Source organism: Pogoniulus pusillus, chromosome Z, assembly GCF_015220805.1.
Source record: "Pogoniulus pusillus isolate bPogPus1 chromosome Z, bPogPus1.pri, whole genome shotgun sequence".
In the NCBI taxonomy this organism is placed as follows: domain Eukaryota; kingdom Metazoa; phylum Chordata; class Aves; order Piciformes; family Lybiidae; genus Pogoniulus; species Pogoniulus pusillus.
In genome coordinates, this window is record NC_087309.1 from 95,316,331 (window position 1) to 95,338,549 (window position 22,219).

At 42.0% G+C, this 22,219-nt stretch overlaps 1 protein-coding gene across 4 annotated transcripts in view; it reads left to right on the forward strand.

Moving 5' to 3' along the window:
• Positions 1-5,631: 5,631 nt before the first annotated feature.
• The window catches only part of ZNF608 (zinc finger protein 608), a 104,295-nt gene continuing 87,707 nt past the window's right edge, over positions 5,632-22,219 (forward strand). For 2 of the 4 annotated variants that reach the window (XM_064176593.1, XM_064176595.1), the window contains exons 1-2: positions 6,006-6,717; positions 7,651-8,692. In XM_064176593.1, coding sequence (XP_064032663.1) covers positions 7,811-8,692 — 882 coding nt within the window. In that variant the 5' untranslated portion in view covers positions 6,006-6,717; positions 7,651-7,810. Of the gene's footprint in view, positions 5,672-6,005; positions 6,718-7,650; positions 8,693-8,989; positions 9,040-22,219 lie in introns of those variants that run through there. The other 2 variants (XM_064176594.1, XM_064176596.1) reach the window with 2 other exon arrangements.

The following is a 22,219-nucleotide window of genomic DNA, read 5'->3' on the forward strand; positions in this document are numbered from 1 at the left end:
TTCAATTCAGTGCATGATAATGTGGCAAACACATCCTCAAGAGTTCTGTCCTCTCCATAGAGGAAAGCTGAAAGAATTATGCCCTCATATTTGTAGATGTGTCTAATACTGTCTGCACATACATGTAGCTGTTCCTGCAACACGAAGCGCATAAATAAATGGTACAGTTGAAAGAGGTAGTCTGGAGGAAGGTAATCAAAGCTCAGCTGCCAAGGACAAAGGGGCTACATGACATTTGCAGGCATCAATAAATTCAATTCTTAAAGATTGCCTTATCAGAGGGACTGGGGCATCTGCAAGGATCAAGAAAAGGCGATTCTCGAAGCTGTCAATGAATAAATATTTGCTATATGTTTTCTCCTCTCACAGTACCCTAACCCCGGCTGCAGATGCCCCTGGGTCTGAGGGCACACGGCACAGAGGGTGCCCTCGCCCGCTACACATCCGGGCGTGGCGCCGCCGGCGGTCGTACACCCCCACCCAGCCTCAGCCAATGAAAAACCAGGAAAGCGATTTCTGGAGCAGTGATTGGCTGTTGCTCCGTGCCCGGGGCGCCGGCAGCCAAGGAAGCACAGGCCGGAGGAGCAGGACTGCCTGGCGGGCGCAGGGAGGGCCGGGGAAACAGGGCAAGGGGGAGGAACTAGGCGGCCAGGCAGATGGGGGGAAGGGCCGGGCTGAACGGAGAGCCGGGAGAGCGCAGCTGTCCGGGTGCGGGGTGGGGGAGGGGAGGGGGGGAGGTGGGAAGGGGAGTGGGGCAGGGGAAAGGGAGCGAGGGAGGGGGAGGAAGGCGGGTCGGAGGGCGAGGTCGGTAAGTCTTGCCGTCAGTCCGCTCCAGGAGAAGGAAAGAGAACTGTTCTTACGTTTGTAAAATGTCCAGGACTGTAAGAACAGAGACCAATCTTCCTCTCGCTAAAAATAGACCTTTCCCGCTGATTTTCCTAAGCGCATACGATATATATGTCTGGCAAGATCAAAAACAAGGGGAGGTTCGGGGAGAGTAGATAGCGATCTCTTTGGGATTATTCGCTTTCTGCAGCTGCATTAATTAAACCCGGATTTCCTATTTTAAACACTAATTTATTTGCCTTCTGTCTGTTCTGCACACGAATGCAAAGTTATAATTTAATTTGCCAAGCAGACAGAAATTAAGGTGAAAAGGCCATTAAACCACACAGCAGGCACAGGTCTCTTTGAAATAGGGACATTTCCAACCTTCAAGACAATGCGATTTAAGTGGTCTTTTTGCAGTCGCCCATGAGAATCGAGTGCTGCAGACTCACCCACAGGCTTGTGAGTGGTCTTGCTGTAATTTCTGGCACAGAAACAGATAACCTCTGCTTCAGTAATCATACAGTATGTTGGACAGACTACTTTTCTGTATAGCCATATACAAAAGTCAGGAAGGAGAGCTGAATGGAGAGGTCCCCTTAGATATTTTGTGCTCTAAGGAGGTTTGTGAGAATGTTACCCGTCGACGGGCAGCTGTGGCTGGAGAAACGATTCTTCCATTGATCGTTGCTTTCAGAAATTAAAATGATGGTGTAACACAGATAAAGCAGCGGCATTTTTGCAATCTCTCCTAGTGACTGCTCCTTGGCTAGTTAACAGACCATCCATTCAGAAGCAATTTTCTTTCGGCTGAAATTATGTGCTGACCGTAGCAGATCACTTACCATAATGGCCCTTCCCCCACCCAGTGCTAAATACAAATGGTCTTCTACTCAGTGTGCAATAATGCGAAAATAACTGTAATTTTACAGACGAGAAGCAGCCCAAAGTGAAACGTGTCTAAATAGGGGTCGATACTGAAAAACAAGGCCATTACATAAATCTGAAAAATACCGTAAAGAAACAGGAACAGTGATCTGCTACGAAGCCTGGGGGGGGGAAAAAAAAAACCAACAAAAACAAAAACAAAAACAAACCCCACAAATCCTCGATGTTTAAGATCTTAAAATTTTCGTTAACCGCGGAGTGAAATGACCCAAAAGTTCCCGTGTAATATTATTCGCATTTACTTATGAATTGCAAGCAAAAGCCCAGGCGCAAATGGCCATACCGGGTACCTCCGGCAGCGTCCGTCTGTCTGCAGACATCTCAAATGCCACAGCGGTAGGCAAGCGGCCCCTGGCTCTTTGCGATCACCCCAGCGTTGTTAGAACAACCGGGCATGAGGGCAGGGACGCGTTCAGCACTGCAGCATTTCTTGTTTGCACTACACACATGACGTGCCCTTTCCCCCCACCTCTTTTTTATCCTTTAACTTAATCATTTGATGTGATTAAGGACCTCCTTGGCAATGAGCGTACCCCTGCTAATAAACCCTTATCAGCCCCTAAATAGTAAGCTTTTTTTACACCGAGAGTGAGTTTTCTTAGGGCAGATTCAAGGCTTCTCGAGAGAATGTGTGCTGGTGACCCCACTGCCCTTGGCGCGAGGCAGGAGGGGCAATGTGAAGCGAGAGCGCTGGGGACCAGCAGCACAGCAGCCTGTCCTCCCAAGAGCCCTGGTCACGGTGACCTGGTGGCCAAGGCCAGATGCCACTGCCACAGACCCCCCTTCCTGCTGCCTCTCTTCCCCATCCCCCTGCCATCCCCGATACTCCCTCGGGAAGCAGGTTTATAAGGTTTTATTCCTCCACCATCTCTCCGCAAATCACCTAAGTAGTGACGGGAAGCGTGTGACGCGGAGACGCTAACGCTCCTAATTTGCTCAGCTGGATGAAGTCCAAAAAGGTATTTTGTCACCCTGTCACGGGTGTGCAGGACATCGTAAATGCTACGCTTTGACTTCTGCCGGAAACCTTGACTTGGGCAACGCGTGTGCTTGGCAAGAAAAACACCCCCTATCGATTTTCACAGAGAGATAATTCCCAGTGAGATCAAGAGAAAAGGGGAAAAAAAAAAAAAAGGAGGGGCGGGGGGGGGGGGGGCGGGGGAGGAGGGGGGGTAGAAGAAGTAAACCGGGATAAAGAGTGGAAGGGTCCTACTTCCCGGCCTGGCGGTGCCCGCGGGTGCCGGCGAGGGGCAGTCCTCCCTCGTCCCACCCATCCGTGCCTGCAGGCGGCCGCAACCGCCTCCACCCTAGCACTGCCAACGTCTGCGAAGGGTTAAACGCAATTTAACGCAGTGGTGTAGCATAATAGCTCCCAACCTAAACAAAAGGAATGATTAAGGGGGATATATTCGAGCTACAGAAAGCCCGATTGGGAAGATTTGTGTTACTAATTCCTGTGAAAGGATGTTCACGTGGTAGTTATACGGTTGCTGGCATTCACACTTCAGTGCGTGCAGCAGTAAATCAGCAGCCTGGAAACAAAAGGGTTATTTTCTGCTCCCCCTCCTTCTGAAAATGAGGAGGAAAAAAAAATAAATCCGACCTGCCTAACTTAAGCCACATTGTAAAAATTAACATGGAATAAATAAAATACGTAAGGAGGCGATGAATGCAAATGACTGGTGCAAAAAAGCGGCAGCGCCGCAGTACACCCCTCGAGCAGAGGTGGGGGTGCTACCCTGCTCTGAACCTCTCTTCAGTCCCTTCATCCAGACACTGTTGGCTTTTCTCCTTCACTAAGCACACAAATAATCGCACATGTGTATCCGCAGCCCTCTCTCGCTGGCGTCAAGCTGTTACAATTTTGAATGAGGGGGCATTTAAAAATTATGAGATTCTAAATCGCTTCTTTGAAACCAGCACAGAAAAATCATTCATCATCGCTTCGAAAACCGCCCCGAAATTAAATTAAAATGAAATGAGGAAGTCTTCCTCCCAACGTGTGAGTCTTGGCAAAAATACTCTCCACCTTGGGTTTCTATTTTTTTCTTCCCCTTCCCCTCTCTCTCCCTTTTTTTCCCCTAAGCCCTAAATGTTATAAAGGATAATTGAAATGGGAAACATGATTTGTATCTGTCTGCAGCAGGAGGCTGCCAACTGTAGCACTAGGCGTCGACTGAGGGCTGCAGAACTAGGGACTGTGAATTAGCGTATGTGAGTGTGTGTGTGTGTGCGCGCGCGCGTGTGGCGAGCGATTAATGCCTATGTGTATCAATGTGTGTGTGTGTGTGCCTGTTGCTGTCTTTCACCCTCGCCGGCAGGCAGGAGCAGTGACGGACCAATCAGTGAGCCCAGTTTCATAAAAGCTGGCTTCTGATTGGCCATAAGGGAAAGGGCACTGTGAACAAAGAAAAGTCCCTCTCAGGTACCGCGCCGGAGCTGGGCTCCCGCTCCCTGTCTCGGCCGTCGCCGCTGATCGCGGCCGCCGTGGGGGCAGCGCCCTTGTCCCCGCTCTCTGTGTGTTAGACTGTGAGGGGACGGGCGCAGATGCTGCTTTTTTTTCTCTTGCCCCGTTTTTATTTTTCCTTTAATTTTGTTTCTAGAAAGAAAGGAAGGTTCATGGTATCTGGTGCTTTCTTCTTCCAAACACAATAAATCTGTTGAAGACATTAGATTTTTTTCCTAAATAAAAAGCGGCTGCAACAAAAACACACTCAATGCAGTTAGAAGGAAAAGGGTCACCTCAGCCAATACAGATCCGTAAGTACGGTGCGTGGTGTGTCTATAGCACTTAGAGGGGATTTTTTTTTTTTCTCAGCAAAGGGGGTGTTTAAAGAGTTCTGGGACTATTAACTAGGGTTTTTTTGGGAAAAAAGGCAAGAATCCCACAAGTAGAATGGAGGGAAATAGGAGGGTAAAAGCACTGCAGTCACACCAATCATACTTGACGGTGCACTTGGGGGGCGTTAAGCATAGTGCCTTTTTGGGGTTTTAATTAACCAAGGGGGAGAAATAAGAGTGACACAATTACAGACAAGCCTGCATACTTCCCCCCACCCCTTCTCCCCCTCGGCCTAGAGAGCAAGGAGCTCGTTTGAAGTGATGGGGTACAGACAGATCCCGGCGGCACGGGAGGCATTTCTGTCACACGGAGACGCCAGAAACGCGAGGCTGGAACTGAAGGGTGGGGTGCGATCGCCCGTTGGTCGTCGGTGCCTTGGCTATTTCGCCCCTCAGTCTCGCAGTCGGCCGCTGCTTGCTGTCCCGAGGCGAGAGGAGGGGGGCAAACACGCCGGTAACATCACCCGCGGACTGCCGGGAGGTGACGGGGGAGATGCTGTAAAGTGTTTCTCGTGACCAACTCACTTCGTCGTGGCATCCCCGACTTCGTTGAGGGGGGAGGGAGCCGTGAGGGTGGCAGTGAGAAGCCGAGGCGAGGGACCTGACGAGCTCTGCCTGCCTGTCTGTTTGTCTGTCCGTCGTGGTGTGTTGTTCCTTCCCCCCCCCCCCCCCTCCCGCCCCTCGCCGCCCTTCGCCCCTGCCCGCCCCCTGTGTATTAAAGACCCGAGCCGCATTCGCTGGATATGCTTGTCACCCATTTTTGTTCTCACGACAACCAATGGAGCCTGCCAGCCTCACGTGACGCGAGCGGCCTGAACTGTAACGGAACCGCCGCGCCTCGGGGGTTGGCGGTTGCTGGCGCGAGCGCCGCGCCCCTCCCCCCGCGCCACCGGCAATTCATTATGGCTTTTAGCTTCCCATCGCCGGCTAATTAAAAATACTAAACTAAAGCGCTGAGACTGTCTGACTTGGGGGGTGGGGAAAGGCAGAGACGGGAGGGCGAGAGGTGGAAGGGGGATAGAAGTAGACTACGAGATTTTGCCGAGACAATAAGGTGGGAGAGATCTGTCCTGAAAAAAAGGTCGTTTGCTTTATCTCCTCGGACTCTAATTACTGAATTACTTACCGCATGACTGATTAGCCCAGGCTCCCAGGTTTTAATTTTATTTTTTTCCCCGAGACAGCAATTTGAAACTTTGGTCTGTGTCTATACTCTTATTTATTACCGTTTTATAAAAAGCGCTGATTTGAGGCGGGGTGGACGGGCATAGGCACCCCCCTCCGCGAAATCCTATCCCTGGGAAAATTTACTTCGGGAGCACGCTGTCCTTCTTCCACTCCCACAAAATGTTTTGATAATCGGTTTATCAGATCAGTGATTCTCCCCCCCGTCCCCCACCCCCTATACCCACCCCCCTCGACGTTTTCCCTCAAGTTACTTCAAGAAATCAGATCTGTCAGGACGGGCGAAAAAAAATGCCACTTCCCAACTAACGGGCGGAATCCAGCCCAGATTTTCAGTCCTTTCTTCTTCTTTTTTTCCTTCCTCCCTTTCACTAATTTATCCCGATGTTAGCACATTCTGTCTTGTAACACCCGGGCGCCTGTAGGTTTGTTTCATGGGATCATTACTTACTGATCAGGATGGCTTCCAGGTTCGAGGCTGAAGACGGAGTATGAAGTTGGGGGAACATTTTTTGTTTTGTTTTTAATCACGCTGATGGTTATTACCTCTCGGTGCTTATTCAGGAAAAGCAAACAAACAAAACTCTGGTCCTTGATGCTTCAGTTCTGAATATGAAATATTACCTGCCAGCTGGTAAAGTTGTGAGGCTCAGCATTTTTTGTTACGATTTTTTTTTCTTTAAGAAAGAAGGAAAAAACTAAAAAAAAAAAAAAAAAAAAAAAAGGACTTCTGATCCGTGTGCCAAAGTAGAGGGAGATATGTTATTGACCGATTTATACTGGCTGAGATGATACTTGCCTTCTACTTCTTGTTCACTTGCTCTTTAAGTAAAATGAGGCACAGAGTTGTTGCTGAGACGAGTGGGAACAGCATTTTGATTTGCTGGTTTAATTAAAAATGATAAAGGATTAAAGGTAAGCTTTATACATATATGTGTATAAATATTTCGACAAACGACTGTAAAGGGGAGAAATCCCTTTAAAAATCGTTTTATCTGAGCTTTGTCAAACACACACTCATTTGCGGTCACTGAGGCCACCTTGGTGCAGATCACTTAAAGTGTATGTCTTAATCAGTTTCCTGTACAGTCAGTAATAGTATATTTAACAGACCTAACAATTGTGTGACCTAGGAGTACATTAGAACTGGTTTCAACACTGTTACCTTGGATTTTTTTGCCTTTTTTAAGAAAAAAATTGTTTGGTTTTTAAAAATTTTTTTTTAAACGCATGGAGTTTAGTATTTTCCAGTAAGCATTTGTATTTGTATGTTGCTTGTTTTTAACAGAAGCTGCATTATGGAAAGAGAAAATGAGATTTCCCACTTTCCACTTAACATTCCTTCTTCCCCTGCCACCCCTCAGCCCCAGTATTAAGGTGGAAGGGGGAGTAAAATGATAATATGACACAGAGTCACAAAACTTCAGTGGTCTGGTTTAAAGCCGCAAAATCCATGAAATGCAGTGAAGAGTGATCTGTGTCTTTTCTCCCTTTCGTGCCTAGATGGTGGTCCAAGGGGTTAGATTACAACATGTGCTCCAACAGCTAGGCACCACTTCTAAGTCTGTATTTCTTAAGTGTTGTGAATTTAAATCGTGTGGTTAATTTTTTTGTTTGTTTGGGGTTTTTTTGTCTTTTTGAACCTGACTTCTAATGAGAGAGATTGTTCATACTAGTGTACAACTAGATAAAAGATGCTCGCTGTAAAGGCATCACAGCTGTTACCTCTGTTTTGACCAACTTAATAAAACACTGAATAATTTCACACCCCTCACCTCACCCCTTTTTTGTTAGTGATATTTTGTTCACACTTAAACAAGAAACATTCGACTTTTTGGCTTTTCACAGGACAAGGTGGATGTAGACTGCAGATTGTGAACGTAGACACACCTAGGGGAAGAAGACAAGAAGAGCTGAACTTAAGAGAGCCCAGCGGAGATAAACGAATGTCCCCACATCTCAAAAGGAAAGTTCATCAGATTTTTACTCTAGAGATCTCGTTTTCAGGATGTCATTGAACACTTCCACAGCAGGAAAAGGTGTGGATCCAAACGCGGTTGACACTTATGACAGTGGCGATGACTGGGAAATCGGTGTTGGGAATTTAATAATCGATTTGGATGCAGATTTGGAAAAGGACAGACAGAAATTTGAGATGAGTAATTCTACTAACACCACCAGCAACAGCAACACCAGCTCCAAGGATTGTGGGGGTCTGGCTTCCAGTGGGGCTAATGCTACCTCAGCCTTAGCTGATGGCCTAAAATTTGCTTCTGTTCAGCCCTCTGCTCCCCAGGGGAATTCCTCTCACAAAGAGACTAGCAAATCAAAAGTGAAAAGGAGTAAAACTTCTAAGGATGCTAATAAATCTCTGCCTTCTGCTGCCTTGTATGGGATTCCTGAGATCAGCAGTGCTGGCAAGAGGCAGGAAATCCAAGGGCGCCCTGGAGAGGCAACTGGCATGAATTCAGCACTGGGTCAGAGTGTGAGCAGTAACCCAAACGACAATAATAACACCAGCAACAACACCACCATTGCCTCTTGTGGGAAAAACAAAGAGGAGAAACCAGGTAAAGCCCCAGGAAGCAGAGGCTCCAAGAGGGATAAGGATGTGGGAAAGTCAAGGAAAGACAAGCAACATGACCTGCAGCAAGGCCACCCTAATGGCAGTGGTGGTGGCAGCAGCCAATCTTCTCCTGGACACCTCTATGGCTTTGGGGCCAAGGGAGGTGGTGGTGGGAGCAGCAGCCCCTTCCAGTGTAACTCATCTGCTGTGGGGGAGGTGAGCAAAGGTAACCCTGATTCAGGGTTAATAGGGAACTCTATTTTGGTAAAGAAGGAAGAGGAGGAGGAGAGCCACAGGCGAATCAAGAAATTGAAAACAGAAAAGGTAGGACAAAGCTCCTCTCCAACTCTTCTGTGTCTCCTGTGTCTCTAATAAATGTCCCACAACTGTGTTTTTGGCTCCTGTGTCTTTCTCTCTGCTGTGTATTTGTGACCTGCATCTGTGCTTTCCCTTTAAAAAAATCCCACAAAACACGAAACAACCTCATGACCTCTTTCCTAGGCAGAAGACACAATGTTGAAGTGTGCTGCTCTTTATGGTTTCTCTTCCCTGTACTCAGACCTGGAGAAATTTCTGATTTTGTCTGTTCTTTTTAATTGCTCTCACTCAGAAGGGGAAACACTGTGATGACTCTGACCAAGCTGTTCCCCATTTCAGCAGAGAGAAGCAGTGTTGGTATCGATGGGATGGCATGTGTTTGCATGTTGAAGGGTGTGTAGCTCAGGCTGCAGGAGGAGTAGGTCTTATATGTGCTGACACATTTCCGCAGTACTGGCAAGCATTCACGGCCATTCTTCTCCCAAGCCTAAAGAGACCACTCTCCCTTCTCTGACTCGATGGAGTTAAAATTGTGCTTGGGGAGGGGAAAACAGGAGGCTTCGGCAGAAACATGGGCTCTGCTGTTGCACTTTGTGGAGACGCAGGATGTTGATAATATTGGGGGTTTCGGTGATACTGCAGCGTTGAGGCCCCAGAAGGTGGTGTGGAGGATGATGAGGAAGGAACCAGCAGACAGGCGGTGCCTCTCCTCCTTTTGGAAGGAGGAGGCTAGGAGGAGGGGAATGCACCTTTGCTGAGATGCGTGTGTACAGAGCATCATTTGGAACACGGGCGAGCAGTTCGTCTCCTTTTTGGGCGAGCTTTTCTATCTGAGCCTTGCTAACTCTTGGATGCAAGCTACTCATTTGTTGAGCCATTGAAATGTGTGAAAGAAATCAGACAGGGGTGTGAGGTTTTATTGCTTTCTACCATGTTAAGGATGCTTTCTGTAAGAATAGATGTCCACGACGTTATTCTTAGGGAACAGCGGAGGGAGAGCTTGGCTTTTGTTACCTACTGGTTCAAGGAGGTTCTGGTATCGACAGGAATTGATCTGTCTATAGGGCAGAAGATGCCTACTAGGGAACCTGGGGCAGCGGCTTGACCCAGCATTATGGGTTCAATGAATTCTACAAGTTATTAAAGAAAGATAATGTGGCCTGCCTGAAAAATAAAGCAAACCAACACTTTTCAAATTAACAATCTCAGGGTGTTAGATTGTGACTTTATTGTCAGCTGTTTGTCTTAAATTACCTGCTTTTACAACTTCCCTGAGTAAATCTTTTGCAATAGGAACACTTGGGTTTGTGTTAACTGAATTGTCTGGAAGCATATGGGAGGGCTGGAGATGTCAGAGGATAGTTGTGTCTTTTTTTTTTTTTTACCTACTACTGGCTTTTTTTGCATTTTGGTCATGTTAGAGTTTTTGTAACATTTAAGTCTCATGGGGGGTTAGATTTGAGTGTTTGTGAAAGTAGGCATTTGTTTAAACTGGAATGTAATTTCAAGGGCCTCTGTGCAAGCCAAGGAACAAATGTAATTTTTATATCGTGTGCATATTACTGCTTTTAAGTCATCATATGTAGGACGAATTTGAATGAGCTTTGTGACCTTTTCTAAATGCAGATGAGAAAACCAGATTGCTGAAATTTGTATGTATATATTTGCATTTTGATTTATGAAAATTCTGTTTGGAAAGGTGTACTAAAATCTTATGGTCTCTTTATTAACTGAGTACAGTAGGCATTTACTTCTGTTGCCAATAGGCTTCAAATTGCAGTTCTCTAATCTGTTTTAACTATCTAGATAAATTGCTCTAATCCGGTCTTCACAATGGGTATGGTTAAAGAGTCAGAGCCATTTGATTGGATTCAGTGGCTGCCTGGAATGTGGGAGGTACTGCCCTTTTGCAACCCCCTTAGCCTTTTAATCTCTCAGCCAAATGTTCACATTCAACAATTTTGTTTAGCTGGCAATCTGAACATTTCACTATCTCAAATGCTGCTGTCATGGCAACAGAGATTAGAGGGTGGTGTGGTTTCTCCCGGGTTTTGTGTGCTTTTCACTCTTTAGTCACACAGGAAATTATATGAAGAATCCATATACATGCGAGTAATCTTACGTGCAATGTGAATTAGATGGCATGCAGATTCGGAAAAAAAAACATGTGCGGAACGGTTCAGAGTGGGTGCCACACTTTGTGTTACAGTTGCTCCAGGAGTAGGTTTGGAGCTTGCGTTTCCACCATCAACCACTGCTGTTGGCACACACCGACTTTAATAGAGGCTTCGCACATTAGAGTCATGCAGTGTTGGCCATTGTCTGGCACAATGGTGTGCTTGCTTGCTGTCTTAAATAACATCCCTTACTGTTTCTCTTCCTAAAGAGTGTCCTGGTTTAGACATACAATAATAATAAAGCTCGTTGATGAGAATGGTTGCAACATTAAAACCCAGACTATGTCAGCATTTGTGAAACTTTGTGTTTTGTTTGTTGCTTTTTTTCCTCATCTGTTTAATACTAATTATAAAGATTGTGTGTGTTTTTTGTTTGTTTATTTGTTTTGTTTTGCTTTAATGGGATTTAGATTCCTTAAGTGTTCTTGGTTTGGCTGCTTATACACTAGAAAATATATACTGTACTTGCATAACAGCATCTTATGTCTGTGGAAAAATAGTTAATTTTAAAGTCACTTAATGTTGTGGAAGACATGGATGTTTCATTTTAGATATAAATGAATTCATGCCTGCTGATTTCAAAATCTACAGTGTTTGTATATGATGTGGGATATAATACTGCATTTGTTTACGGTTTGTGAAAAGCTCGGAGCAGATTCCCAGGAGTTGTAGGCACTGTTTAGCTTTCAGAATATGCTTCAAGGTCTATTTTTGGTCTGTTTATTCTGTTTCCTTGCTGCAGAAAGCCATGTAAAACATGATAAATTGAATCTTATGAAGTCTAATTAAATCAATGACTGTGTTCTGCAGGCTCTTTTATGCAGAAACCACAAGTATGTTGTAAAAGTTGCCACTCCCCTAGTATGTGGGCAAAGTCAAAGTATGCTGTAATTCCAAGATGTTTGAGCTATATTCGTGCAGCCCATTTTGTGGTTAAACCACCACTGACATGTCTGAATAAATAGCTTTGACAGGTAGGCTAACCACTCCTAAGATTTTTTGGTGTCAAAACCTGTCTCCATTTTCCATTTCTCAAACATTCCATTTTTAGCACGGTTACTGACTGTTTGTCAGTGTGAACTCTTAATCTAATCTATTTTAGCTAAGGGCTTTTTTTTTTTTTTTTTTTTTTTTTTTTTTTTTTTTTTTAACAGCTGTTACATTGAAAACAGAGTAGCTACAGGAGTTTGCTTTTGCGTCGGCAATGGACACCTTGGGATACAAACAGGCACAATTAGAGATATGGGACGACTGTATTTGTCATGTGAAAAGCAGTACAGAAGACACAAAGCTATAATCAGAGGTGTCTGGTTGCAGTTTTTAAATTAATCAATCTAGGGATACTTGTGGATTGAATTTTTCTCTTGTATTTGCTTTTAGCTTGTTATTTAGACTGCATTTCACATCTGAAAATTGTCCTCAGCAAATTACCATGTTGTTTTTTTATCTGTACTTTTTTAAAGTGATGGGCTGGAGGGTGTCACACACTTCATCAGGAAACTGCGCTTTTACCTATTTATGTAAATCATTTAAGTACATGCTTTGATTAATGATGTTATGGAGATATGCTTTTCATGTACCTTTTCTTGCGGGCCTTGTGTGTAGTTTATTCACTGTGAAATAAAAGGGCAGGGAGGTCACTTGCTGTAATTAAAGAACAAAGTCTATTGTTGTTTGACAGCAAACTGTTTTGAAAGCTACATAAGGGATTTAGCTGTTGAAAACGTTGATAACTATGGGTGTCTAACAATAAGCACAGCTCAAGGTTCTTAAAGTTCTGTAGTGCTGTCTAGTAGTGTGACAGCGCTTTTTGAGCTGGGTGAAGAGGTGTTGCCCTTTGACCGAGGAAAGCCGTTCCGTGTGAACCTGCTGACCTCTGCCAATATGTATGGCCAGACCTGCTATTGAATTCCTGTGCAAAGCAGGAGTTAGTGTAGCACAATGGCGGCTGATCTAGGACACTTTCTAAATAAAGCAGGGAGGCTGATAGCCTCAGTCGGAGCTACTGGAAAAATATTTCACTTTGGGCACTGGTAATTTTACAGTTTTAATAACTTAATAAATACTCAGTAAAAAGGAAAGGCCTGATTGTCCAGATGTCATGAGGTTAACCATGTTCTCCATGTTAAAGTGCTTTCTTGCAAGACTGTTTTAATTACAGCTATATAAAGACTTGTTTTTCCAAAGTACCATTTTATAGTCCAATAAATGAAATGTATGTTAAAAGTGCTAAGCAAAATCTCCTGTAACTATAGAGGTGTTCAATAACCAGATTCAAGTAACATGGAAAGTGTACCATCTGTTCCTAGTTTTCAGCATAAAACCAGGAATTGAATAGCTGAGATTTGGTCATATTTTTTGACCTTTTAAAAAAAATTATTATCATCATTATTTAAAAAAAAAAAAAAAAAAGAAAAAAGAAAAAAAAAGTTCACCTGGCACGTTATAGAAGCTTTCTGAAATGCAATAATACAGGAGAGACTGTGAAAACATGTGTTCTTACATACAGTTAACCAGTTCGACTTTCATTTAAAGAGATTTCCAGAAGCTCTGTCATTGAAGAATTTATAATAGTGAATCACCTCCTACAGGCAAACACAATAAAGGTCAGTTCTTCAAAGGTCTTACTATTTAGGCAGAACCTGAATTATTCTGACAATTTTTCCATACGATGTATAAGGCAGGAAAAAAAAAAAGGGGCCTCTCAAAGGATAACTTTCGCAAGCTCTTATCAGTCACCTAATTGCATGTGATAAAAAAAATCGACTAAAATTTTCCGTGCAGAGACTTTTCAGCTCTTCAGAGAAGTGTTTTAGAATTGTTGATGGGGGAAAATTACTCTTTTAAAGATAACTTAAGTTCTGAACTGTTACGCGATGAAATTCTTGGCTGCAGCCTACCGGCCCTGGATAAAACGCCATCCGGCCTTTGTTTGAGGTCTTTTACTGAAGCTAATGACTGGTCTTGTGCCGCCCAGAGATAAATGACATTATCTCTGAGTGGTCTGACAGGAAACAGACATGTTAATGGTGAAGCTGCGGGGAGGATCTGCTGTAGCTCTGACAAAAGAGTAAAGCTTGGACCCCTGGTTGTGATCATTAACACATAATGCATTCCATCTTCTCTTACCAGAGCCTTGATAATTGGAAAGCTATTTTATCGACAACAGTGTAAATCATAAATCTGAAACGTGCAGTTTTTCTTGCATGGTAAAACGCTTTTTGCCTGTTTTTTTTCTCCCATAAGGAATGAGTGATCCGGTTTTGAAAAGCTGTAGTCCTTAGCCTCTGCAATACTGAACGTTTATGGGAGATTCTATGGCCTGCTTTCTGTTACTTAGACACGTCCTTTGCATATTGAATGCAGGTTCCCTTTTATCTGCTCTGTACTATCCGTGCGATTTGCATTTGCAAAAGTAGGCTAACAGAGTAAAAAAAACACAAAACTGTTTCTCCACGTGTTACTGATATGTGTGGTATTAATCGCATTTTACAAGCATCAAGAGTATAGTCAGTCTCAGAAGTACTAACATTAGTGCTATGAGAAACACCACCTTAAAATCCATTTTAGATTATAACATACCTAGTTTGTATTTCCAACACCCACTCTTGAAAAAATGTTAGATTATTTCCACAGCTACTTAGGTAGCTCTGTGTCACTACTACATGGTCTCTGTTTCTCAAATTTAATACCTTTTTTTTTTTTTTTAATGTCACATCAGGTACATGTTACAGATTTGTTCCATGATATATAATTGGGATTGCTGAACATAACCAGGTTGTAGGTTCTGCCTTGCTCTGAGCTCAGATACTTTGTACAGGTGATCTAATAACTAGGTTCTTCTTTATATAATATGTTTAGCAGTGCATCATCATTATATTGTACTTACATACTATTCTAGTATACATGGTGATACATCACTGCATTCCATGAGTCCATAGGGTCACATGTATAGATCTGTGCATGCAGTGACTTCACTTGAAGGGATGGACATAGTTTTGTCAAAAAAAAAAAAAAAAAAAAAAAAAAAAAAAAAAAAAAGGTGTTTGTTTCTGTATGTTATTTTTATTTCTTAGTAACAGAAAATATTTTTTTAAATATTTTGGTCTATACATAACACTCCATGTTGGGTGAAAGACAGTAAAGCAGTGTTCTACAAAAAGTAAATAGCTCTGTAAAATTTAGAAAAGTTTATTTAGATTTTTTTATTTTCTTCCTTCAATTTGCTCCATTGTTTCTGCTCACTGGAACTCTTTTGTGCAGCATTTTGCCAGAGTAAATAACAATACAAACTATAATTTAAAAATGTTGCTTAAAATATGTTTGGAATTAGATAATTTTGATGAAGATTGCAAGTTTTCATAGTAGGGCTTAGGGAGTGGGATAAAATGAGATTTTAAATAATAAGATTTAAATAAAATATTCATACTTTCTTGAATTTACTGCAGATTATGAGTATCTAACTGGGAAAATATGAAGATGAGATTAGGACTTCTGGTTGTGCTGTAGCCAGGGTTTCAGTATGCACTTTCTATTGCATGTCCTCTTTTAATTTTGACTAAGTGGTCTTGGCAATGGGAACAAAGCCTTTACATTTGAATGAAAAAGCTTTTTTAAAACTATTCAGAGTGGACTTGACTGCCAAGCAAGTTCTTAGTAATTTCCCCCACTTGAAAAAAAAAAAAAAAAAAAAAAAAAAAAAAAAAAAAAAAAAAGTGAGAGAAAATTCAAGGGAGTGGGAATAGGTAATTTAATTTGATTTGCATGTACATGATTCTGCTATTTCCTCTGATTCCCCTGTTTACTTGTACATGTGTATGTACCTAATATATAGAGTAAATTGCATGCAATGAGATAGGATCAATGACCCTACATAGAGAATGTTCCAGTTCTAGGGTAGCTATGATGTTACATTTTCTTAAACCAACACTGAAAATAAAACTGTTGGTGAGATAGAAGTTTGTAACAGGTCTACTTTTCCTGAAAGTCAGCAAGTGCTGCTGAATCTTAAAGGATCAACATTTCTGGCATCTCCCTGTAACACCCACTGACGCTGTTCAGATCAAAGCCACTGGGAATTAAATGTGAAGTTTGGATTAATGACATGCTATGATAAATTGTGTGTCCTTTATGATAAATCTTATGGAGCCATTTTGATGTATCAATCTGCAGAAAAAAAACAAACACCTAAATACCAGATATTTGGTTCTCTTATTTTTCTCCCGTCATCTCCCAGTTCTTAAATCTTTCTAGCCTAAATCTTATTTCTGCGCACAAACCCGTCTATTTCTGTCTCCTGAGAATCTCCACCTAACAGTGTCTAAGAAAAATGCCCTCATGGGTGTGCTTGAAGCATATGCCAGTAGTGGCATGTGACTGAAGTCTTTGCAGTCAAAAGAGCAAAGTGAAATCTCTTGATGGTGGTTACTTGGTGTTTCCAAAACACTGGTATTAGAGTTGTCGAATTGTCTTGTCATGTTATCCAAGAAGTAGATGACATTATGCCACTGAAATATATTTTTACTTAAGGAAACATTAGAGGGTTTGGTGTGTTTTATTTTCCTCTTATTTCCCTGATGCCTTCTTTTTATTGAAGAGTAACATGAGGAGACCTGGTAGCAATTTTATTGCTTTCCCATAACAGTTTGAAATAATAGCTTTGTCTTTGTTTGCCGGTCAAGTTTCTACCAGTCAGTTGGCTTCTCTTTTTATTGTGTGGCAGTGAAATATAAAAGTATATGTTTGTAGCTTGCTCTCAGAAACAGGCTTTTTTTTTTTCTTCCCCTTCATGCTTCACTGACCAACAGAAGAATAAGCTTCAATTGGTCACACTTTTGTAGACTGCTAGAGCTTGCTTTTTTCATTCTGATAAAAGAATGCACCAAGTTTAGGCTCAGTTTCCCAGGAAATGTTGAGACACATCTGACCTCTTTAACTCTGTGCACTAGACAGTTTGATTTTGCACACATTTAGTAATTTGCATTAGCCTTTGAATTTATCCAGTCGTTTTGTTAAGTCTGCACACACCCTCCCCCAACTGTACATTCACACTACTCAAATGCCATCTTTATTGATGAATTTCAGTGATTCTGTGCCGAGCTCCGGTAGAAATATATTTGTCACAGGAGTAGTACTCTAGGTGCCTGTTAAATAAGCATAGCTTTTATATTTTTTCATAGCTATCCTCAGTAAGAAAAGTGAAAAGCAACTTGTAATCTCCTTTCTCGTAGTGTGTGTAGGGCCAGACTAAATTATTTTTGGATTTCCTGTCACCTCCTTGGCTAATTTCAGTGGATGGATTATGTTAAAAGCAACAATAACATTTGAATTGGACGAGTTTGATCTTTGGGTTTCTATTCTTCATGGATAACTGTTCATTTGCGTGGTTTGCCACACTGTATGGATAGTACTATCAGATCTGTGCTTTATTACAGGCTTGTAGTAGTAGAGTAATAGCAGTAGTTACGTTTCAGGTTCTTGCCAATTGTGGGTTTTTTTTTTTTTGTTTTGTTTTGTTTTTTTTTTTAAAGAGGGAAATTAAACTAGATCTGTGTATTTGTGGACAAAAGGTAATGTGAGGTCTATTTTTGGTTGTATTTACTTCTTACTCATCTGAATTTTGTCTTGCTGCTAGGAGTTTTAAACCTGATTTAGTAAATGTCCAAGGAGTTGTTTACTTACTTTGCACTAATAAAAATATGATGTTGAGCATATTCAGCATAAGTTTTACTGGTTGTGTTTTGCCCCGAGTTCAGTGTTAGGCAGTGTATCTTGAATTGCACTGGCATACTGTAAAGGGAAAATACCGCAATTTGAGAATGCTGAAGGTAGTTATTCCATGTCCCATGTTACTATAAAACTGAATTCATGTTCTTCTCCACCTAGCCAGCAGTAAGGTACAGTGTCACGTAGTAGTGTTACTCTGCCATTTAAGGAGAGGACTGTGTATGTGTACAAGTATATATCTCCCCATATACATAGATATGTATATATGTGCACACACACACACAAAGACCTACTACTATTGCATAAATACAAGAGAGTTTTGTCTGATAGTCTGTATTTACATTTCATGTCTGGATCCTTTAACAATTTTCCCTGTGATGTCAAACGTCGAAGGAGAAAATTAGCAGTTTTTTCCATTACAGCATTGGTACATTAGCCTTTATGTTTTATTTAAATTTTTATACTCCAGCTTTCTTAATATCCTCTGAAAAAGAATCCTTCTTCCCCCCACCCACCCTCTGATTTATCTGTCTGCATGTTTATTCTTGGCTTTAAAAATACAGGATCTGTTGTGCTGCCTTTTTTTTTTTTTTTCCTTAAGAGCTTAATGTCTTGCCGATTACTCACAGTCAGCAATAGCTTAAAGCCTTTTCTCAACTCAAGTAGCTCATTGCGTTACATCTGTGTAAGCCCTACTTGAGACGAGTCCAGGTTACAAAACAGGGCCCAGTATGACCAATTTGATTATTCTTGTAATGGCCTGAGCTACCGTATGATTTATGGGTTTTGCACACTGCCTGAATAGTGTTTTGTTCGTTCTTACTCTTTCCTTCACCATCTCTCTGAAAATAATAGTTTCATGGCTGTGTGCTGCTATTGCTGAGATATGACTGAAAACTGCGTGCACTACAGTGAAGCACATTCATTTTCATCTAGTACCCGTTTATTGCCTTGAGCACTGTAAATCTGTCAGCTCTTCACGATGCTTTCACCTCTTTCTTCATTTGCTCCAGCTTCTAGTTTGACAATGTTCCCCTGAGGCAGAATTCTAATCTGCTTCCAATTAGTTGCAAAATGTGACTCAAATTTCCACATTATGGCTGCTGTTTTACTTGCACACACACATCTAGAAACAAATTAATGCTCTTAAATATTTATTTTTGAGCCTTCAGATTTACTCAGGGAGGAAAAATTGCCAAGGATTTTCAAACAGCTTGCTAGATTTCCATTTTGCCCTCCAATTGAAATATTTATTTCAGGTTTAAAATGACTCTCACTGCTTAATTTTTAGAAAAGGTTTGATAATTATTGATGGTACATTGCATATGGATAAATTTGATGATACATTATTGAATTCAACCATTTGGTAATTATTGATGATACATTGCATATGGATAAATTAAAAAAAATCATCAGTCAGTGTCATCAGTAAATTCACAGATGCCACCAAGTTAGGTGAGCGTGTGGATCTTCAAGAGGGTAGGGAAGCTCTGCAGAGGTACTTGGATAGATTGGATCAATGGGCCAGTGTTAACAGGATGACCTTCAACAAGGCCACATGCCAGGTCCTGCACTTGGGTCACAACAACCTTAAGTAGTGCTACAGGCCTGGGGAAGTGTGTCTGGAAAGCTCTCTGGCAGAAAGGGACCGGGGGGTTCTAACTGGCAAGCAGCTGCATGTGAGCAAGCAGCGTGTCCAGGTGGCCAAGAAAGCCAGTGACATCCTGACTTGCATGAGAAATGCTGTGTCCAGCTGGAATAGGGAGCTGATTGGCCCTTGTGCTCTGCCTTGTGAGGGCCACACCTTGAGTACTGTGTTCCGTTTGGGGCACCTCAATACAAGAGAGATGTTGAGGTGCTGAAGCAAGGGCAGAGGAGGGCAATGAAGCTGGTGAAAGGCCTGGAGAATAAATCTTACGAGGAGTGACTGAAGGAGCTGGGGCTGTTCAGCTGAAAAAAGAAGAGGCTGAAGGTAGACCTCATTACTGTCTGCGGCTACCTGAAAGGACTTCGTGGAGAGGTTGATGCTGGTCTCTTCTCACAGGTAATGATAGAACAAGGGGAAATGACCTCAAGCTGCAACTGAGTAGGTTCAAGCTGGACATTAGGGAAAATAATCATTAAAAGAGTGGTCAGGCATTAGAACAGTCTGCCTAGGGAGGTGATTGAGTCACTAACCCTGGATGTGTTTGAAAGTTATTGGATGTGGTGCCTGGGGATATGGCGTAGAAGTGGACCTCGTAGAGTAGTGTTATTGGTTGGACTTGGTGATCCTGAGGGCCTTTTCCAACCTGAATGTTTCTGTGATTCTGTGAAAATGAACAAGGTTCAAATATAGTTGTGATTGCTGTGGAAATTCAGGACATGAGGCATTTGTTTTCTGCAGGGCTAATGCGAGTTCTGGTTTTTAACCTTTAACTGTTTTTTGAGGTCAAACATACTTAACTACCACTCCACCAGTTGTTATTTGGCAGCGAAGGATGTGAGATGGAGACTCATTTGGTCTTTGGTGAGTCTTAATAGGCACAGCTAATTAAAAGCTCTTTGTATGTTTTTGTGCTCGTGTGTGTATGTGTTTACATGAGTGCATGGGTGTACCTTTGAAACTTTTGCCATGAACTGAGTTTTTAGGATTGGTCTTGTAGTGCTCATGTTTCTCTGAGCAATTGCAGTAGGAATGTGGCCTTTGCTGTTGTATTCATTGGGCAGGAAATGAGATTTTGAGTGGAAAGTATTGAAATCTAGACTAAAGCATGGTTGAAGAGACTAGAATCTAAGCCTAAAATTCAATCCATGATCAGGCAAAACTGGCATGCTGGTTTATTATCCACTGAACTCATTGCATTATGTCTATAATTCTTTATACAGAGAAATACAGTGTATTTAATTAGACTATACAGGTAGCTAAATTTATAGGTGCAAATCTTTAGTGGAGCTTAGCACTCTGATGCTTGGCAGATTGATGTTAGTAGGCATAATAGACTTTAAATAGGCTTGCAGAATTTCATTGCAAGTATACTGCCGAAGTTGATACAGCTAAGTACCTGTCATTTCTAAATTATATTTACACCTATACATTTAACTTTTCATTTACAATTATTCATTTATTTATAGATGCATTAAAAGGATATTTCATTGTCTCTTCAGTCCCGCATTGAGGTGTAGACTGTTAATCTGAATGAAGGTGAACATACACATTTACTGCTTTCCTTCATAGCCCCTCACTAAGATCAAAAATGTAAAAATAGACATAAAGGAAAACTGCTTTGATGTTATATTCTTTTCTTTAGGATCATGAGTAACTTTTAACTGCAGAGATGAGAAACCTAGCATGTTATTTATTTCTCTAAAGGTTTTGCTGACTCTACTAGACTCCTGTGATTCACAACATTGTTTTGTAAGGAAACAATATTTGCAAACACTGTGAAATCCTGCAGCAGCATGACATTTATTTTCCTCATATACAACATCAAAGTCTTTGAGGTTCAGTTTTGTAACTGTGGTGAATTGTAATTCCTCTGATTGTCAGTTGTTGAGGAAAAAAAAGTGCAATTAAAATCAGAGTGAAATGCATGTATTTTCATATCTTAGAATAGCTGACTTAAAGACATCCAGGGTGTTTAACCATGCCAATACATTAAAAAAAAATCACAACCACACATTATTAATTTTTTCTGGCAAAAGCCACAGTGTTTCTGAGAAGCATTAAATGCTTTCGTAGATAGCTTATAGTTTTATAAGCTCTAAGTGAGCTTATTGCCTTTTAGCCAGCACTAAATAATAAAAGAACCTATGAGCCTCCACATTGGACAGCAGCCAAGCAGCCAAAGGGAGAGGAAAAAAATACCAAAAAACCCCGAATGGTTTAATTTGTTTACAGATTAAGACCTATTTGATAGCCAAATCCTATGGACAAGGAGGTGAAAGAATGAGGTACTAAGGTACAGGAAATGAGCTTTATATTTTGTGACTAAGTCCCACTATTTTTTCCTTCTCTTAAAACAGAGAAGACAAGGAAAAATTAATTGTTTAGCAGCAAAGACTGCTCAGTAAAGTGTGCACATTAAGTAGGAACAAAAGGGTGGAAGAAGGGAGTTGTTGGTGCACTTTACATGCTGAGGAGAACCTCATAACTGAAGCTGCTTCCAGCTAAAGGGCACCGATTGGTGGCAAGAGGAGCTGCCCTGTTTTGTTTCCCATCTGAATGGGGTACGGGAAAAATGCCTCTGTTAATGTGAGCAAACATAATACATTTTCGGGAAAGTCTCTTCCTGAGATGAGCCAACGAGGGAGGCAGCCAGGCTGGATGGGCAGGGAGCTGCTGAAGGAATTAAAGATTAAAAAGAGAGTGTATCACCTTTGGAAAAGAGGGGAGGTGTCCCAGGAGAAGTTCAAGGAGGTTGCTAGGTCTTGTAGAGGAAAAATTAGAGAGGCAAAAGCCCACTTGGAGCTCAGGCTGGCCACGGCTGCCAAGGAAAATAAAAAGTGTTTCTTTAAATGTATGAATGGCAAGAGAAGGGCCAAGGACAACCTCCAGTCCTTACTAGATAGAGAGGGGAACATAGTGACAAAGGATGAGGAAAAGGCAGAGGTGTTTAACACCTTCTTTGCCTCAATCTTCACTAGTGGG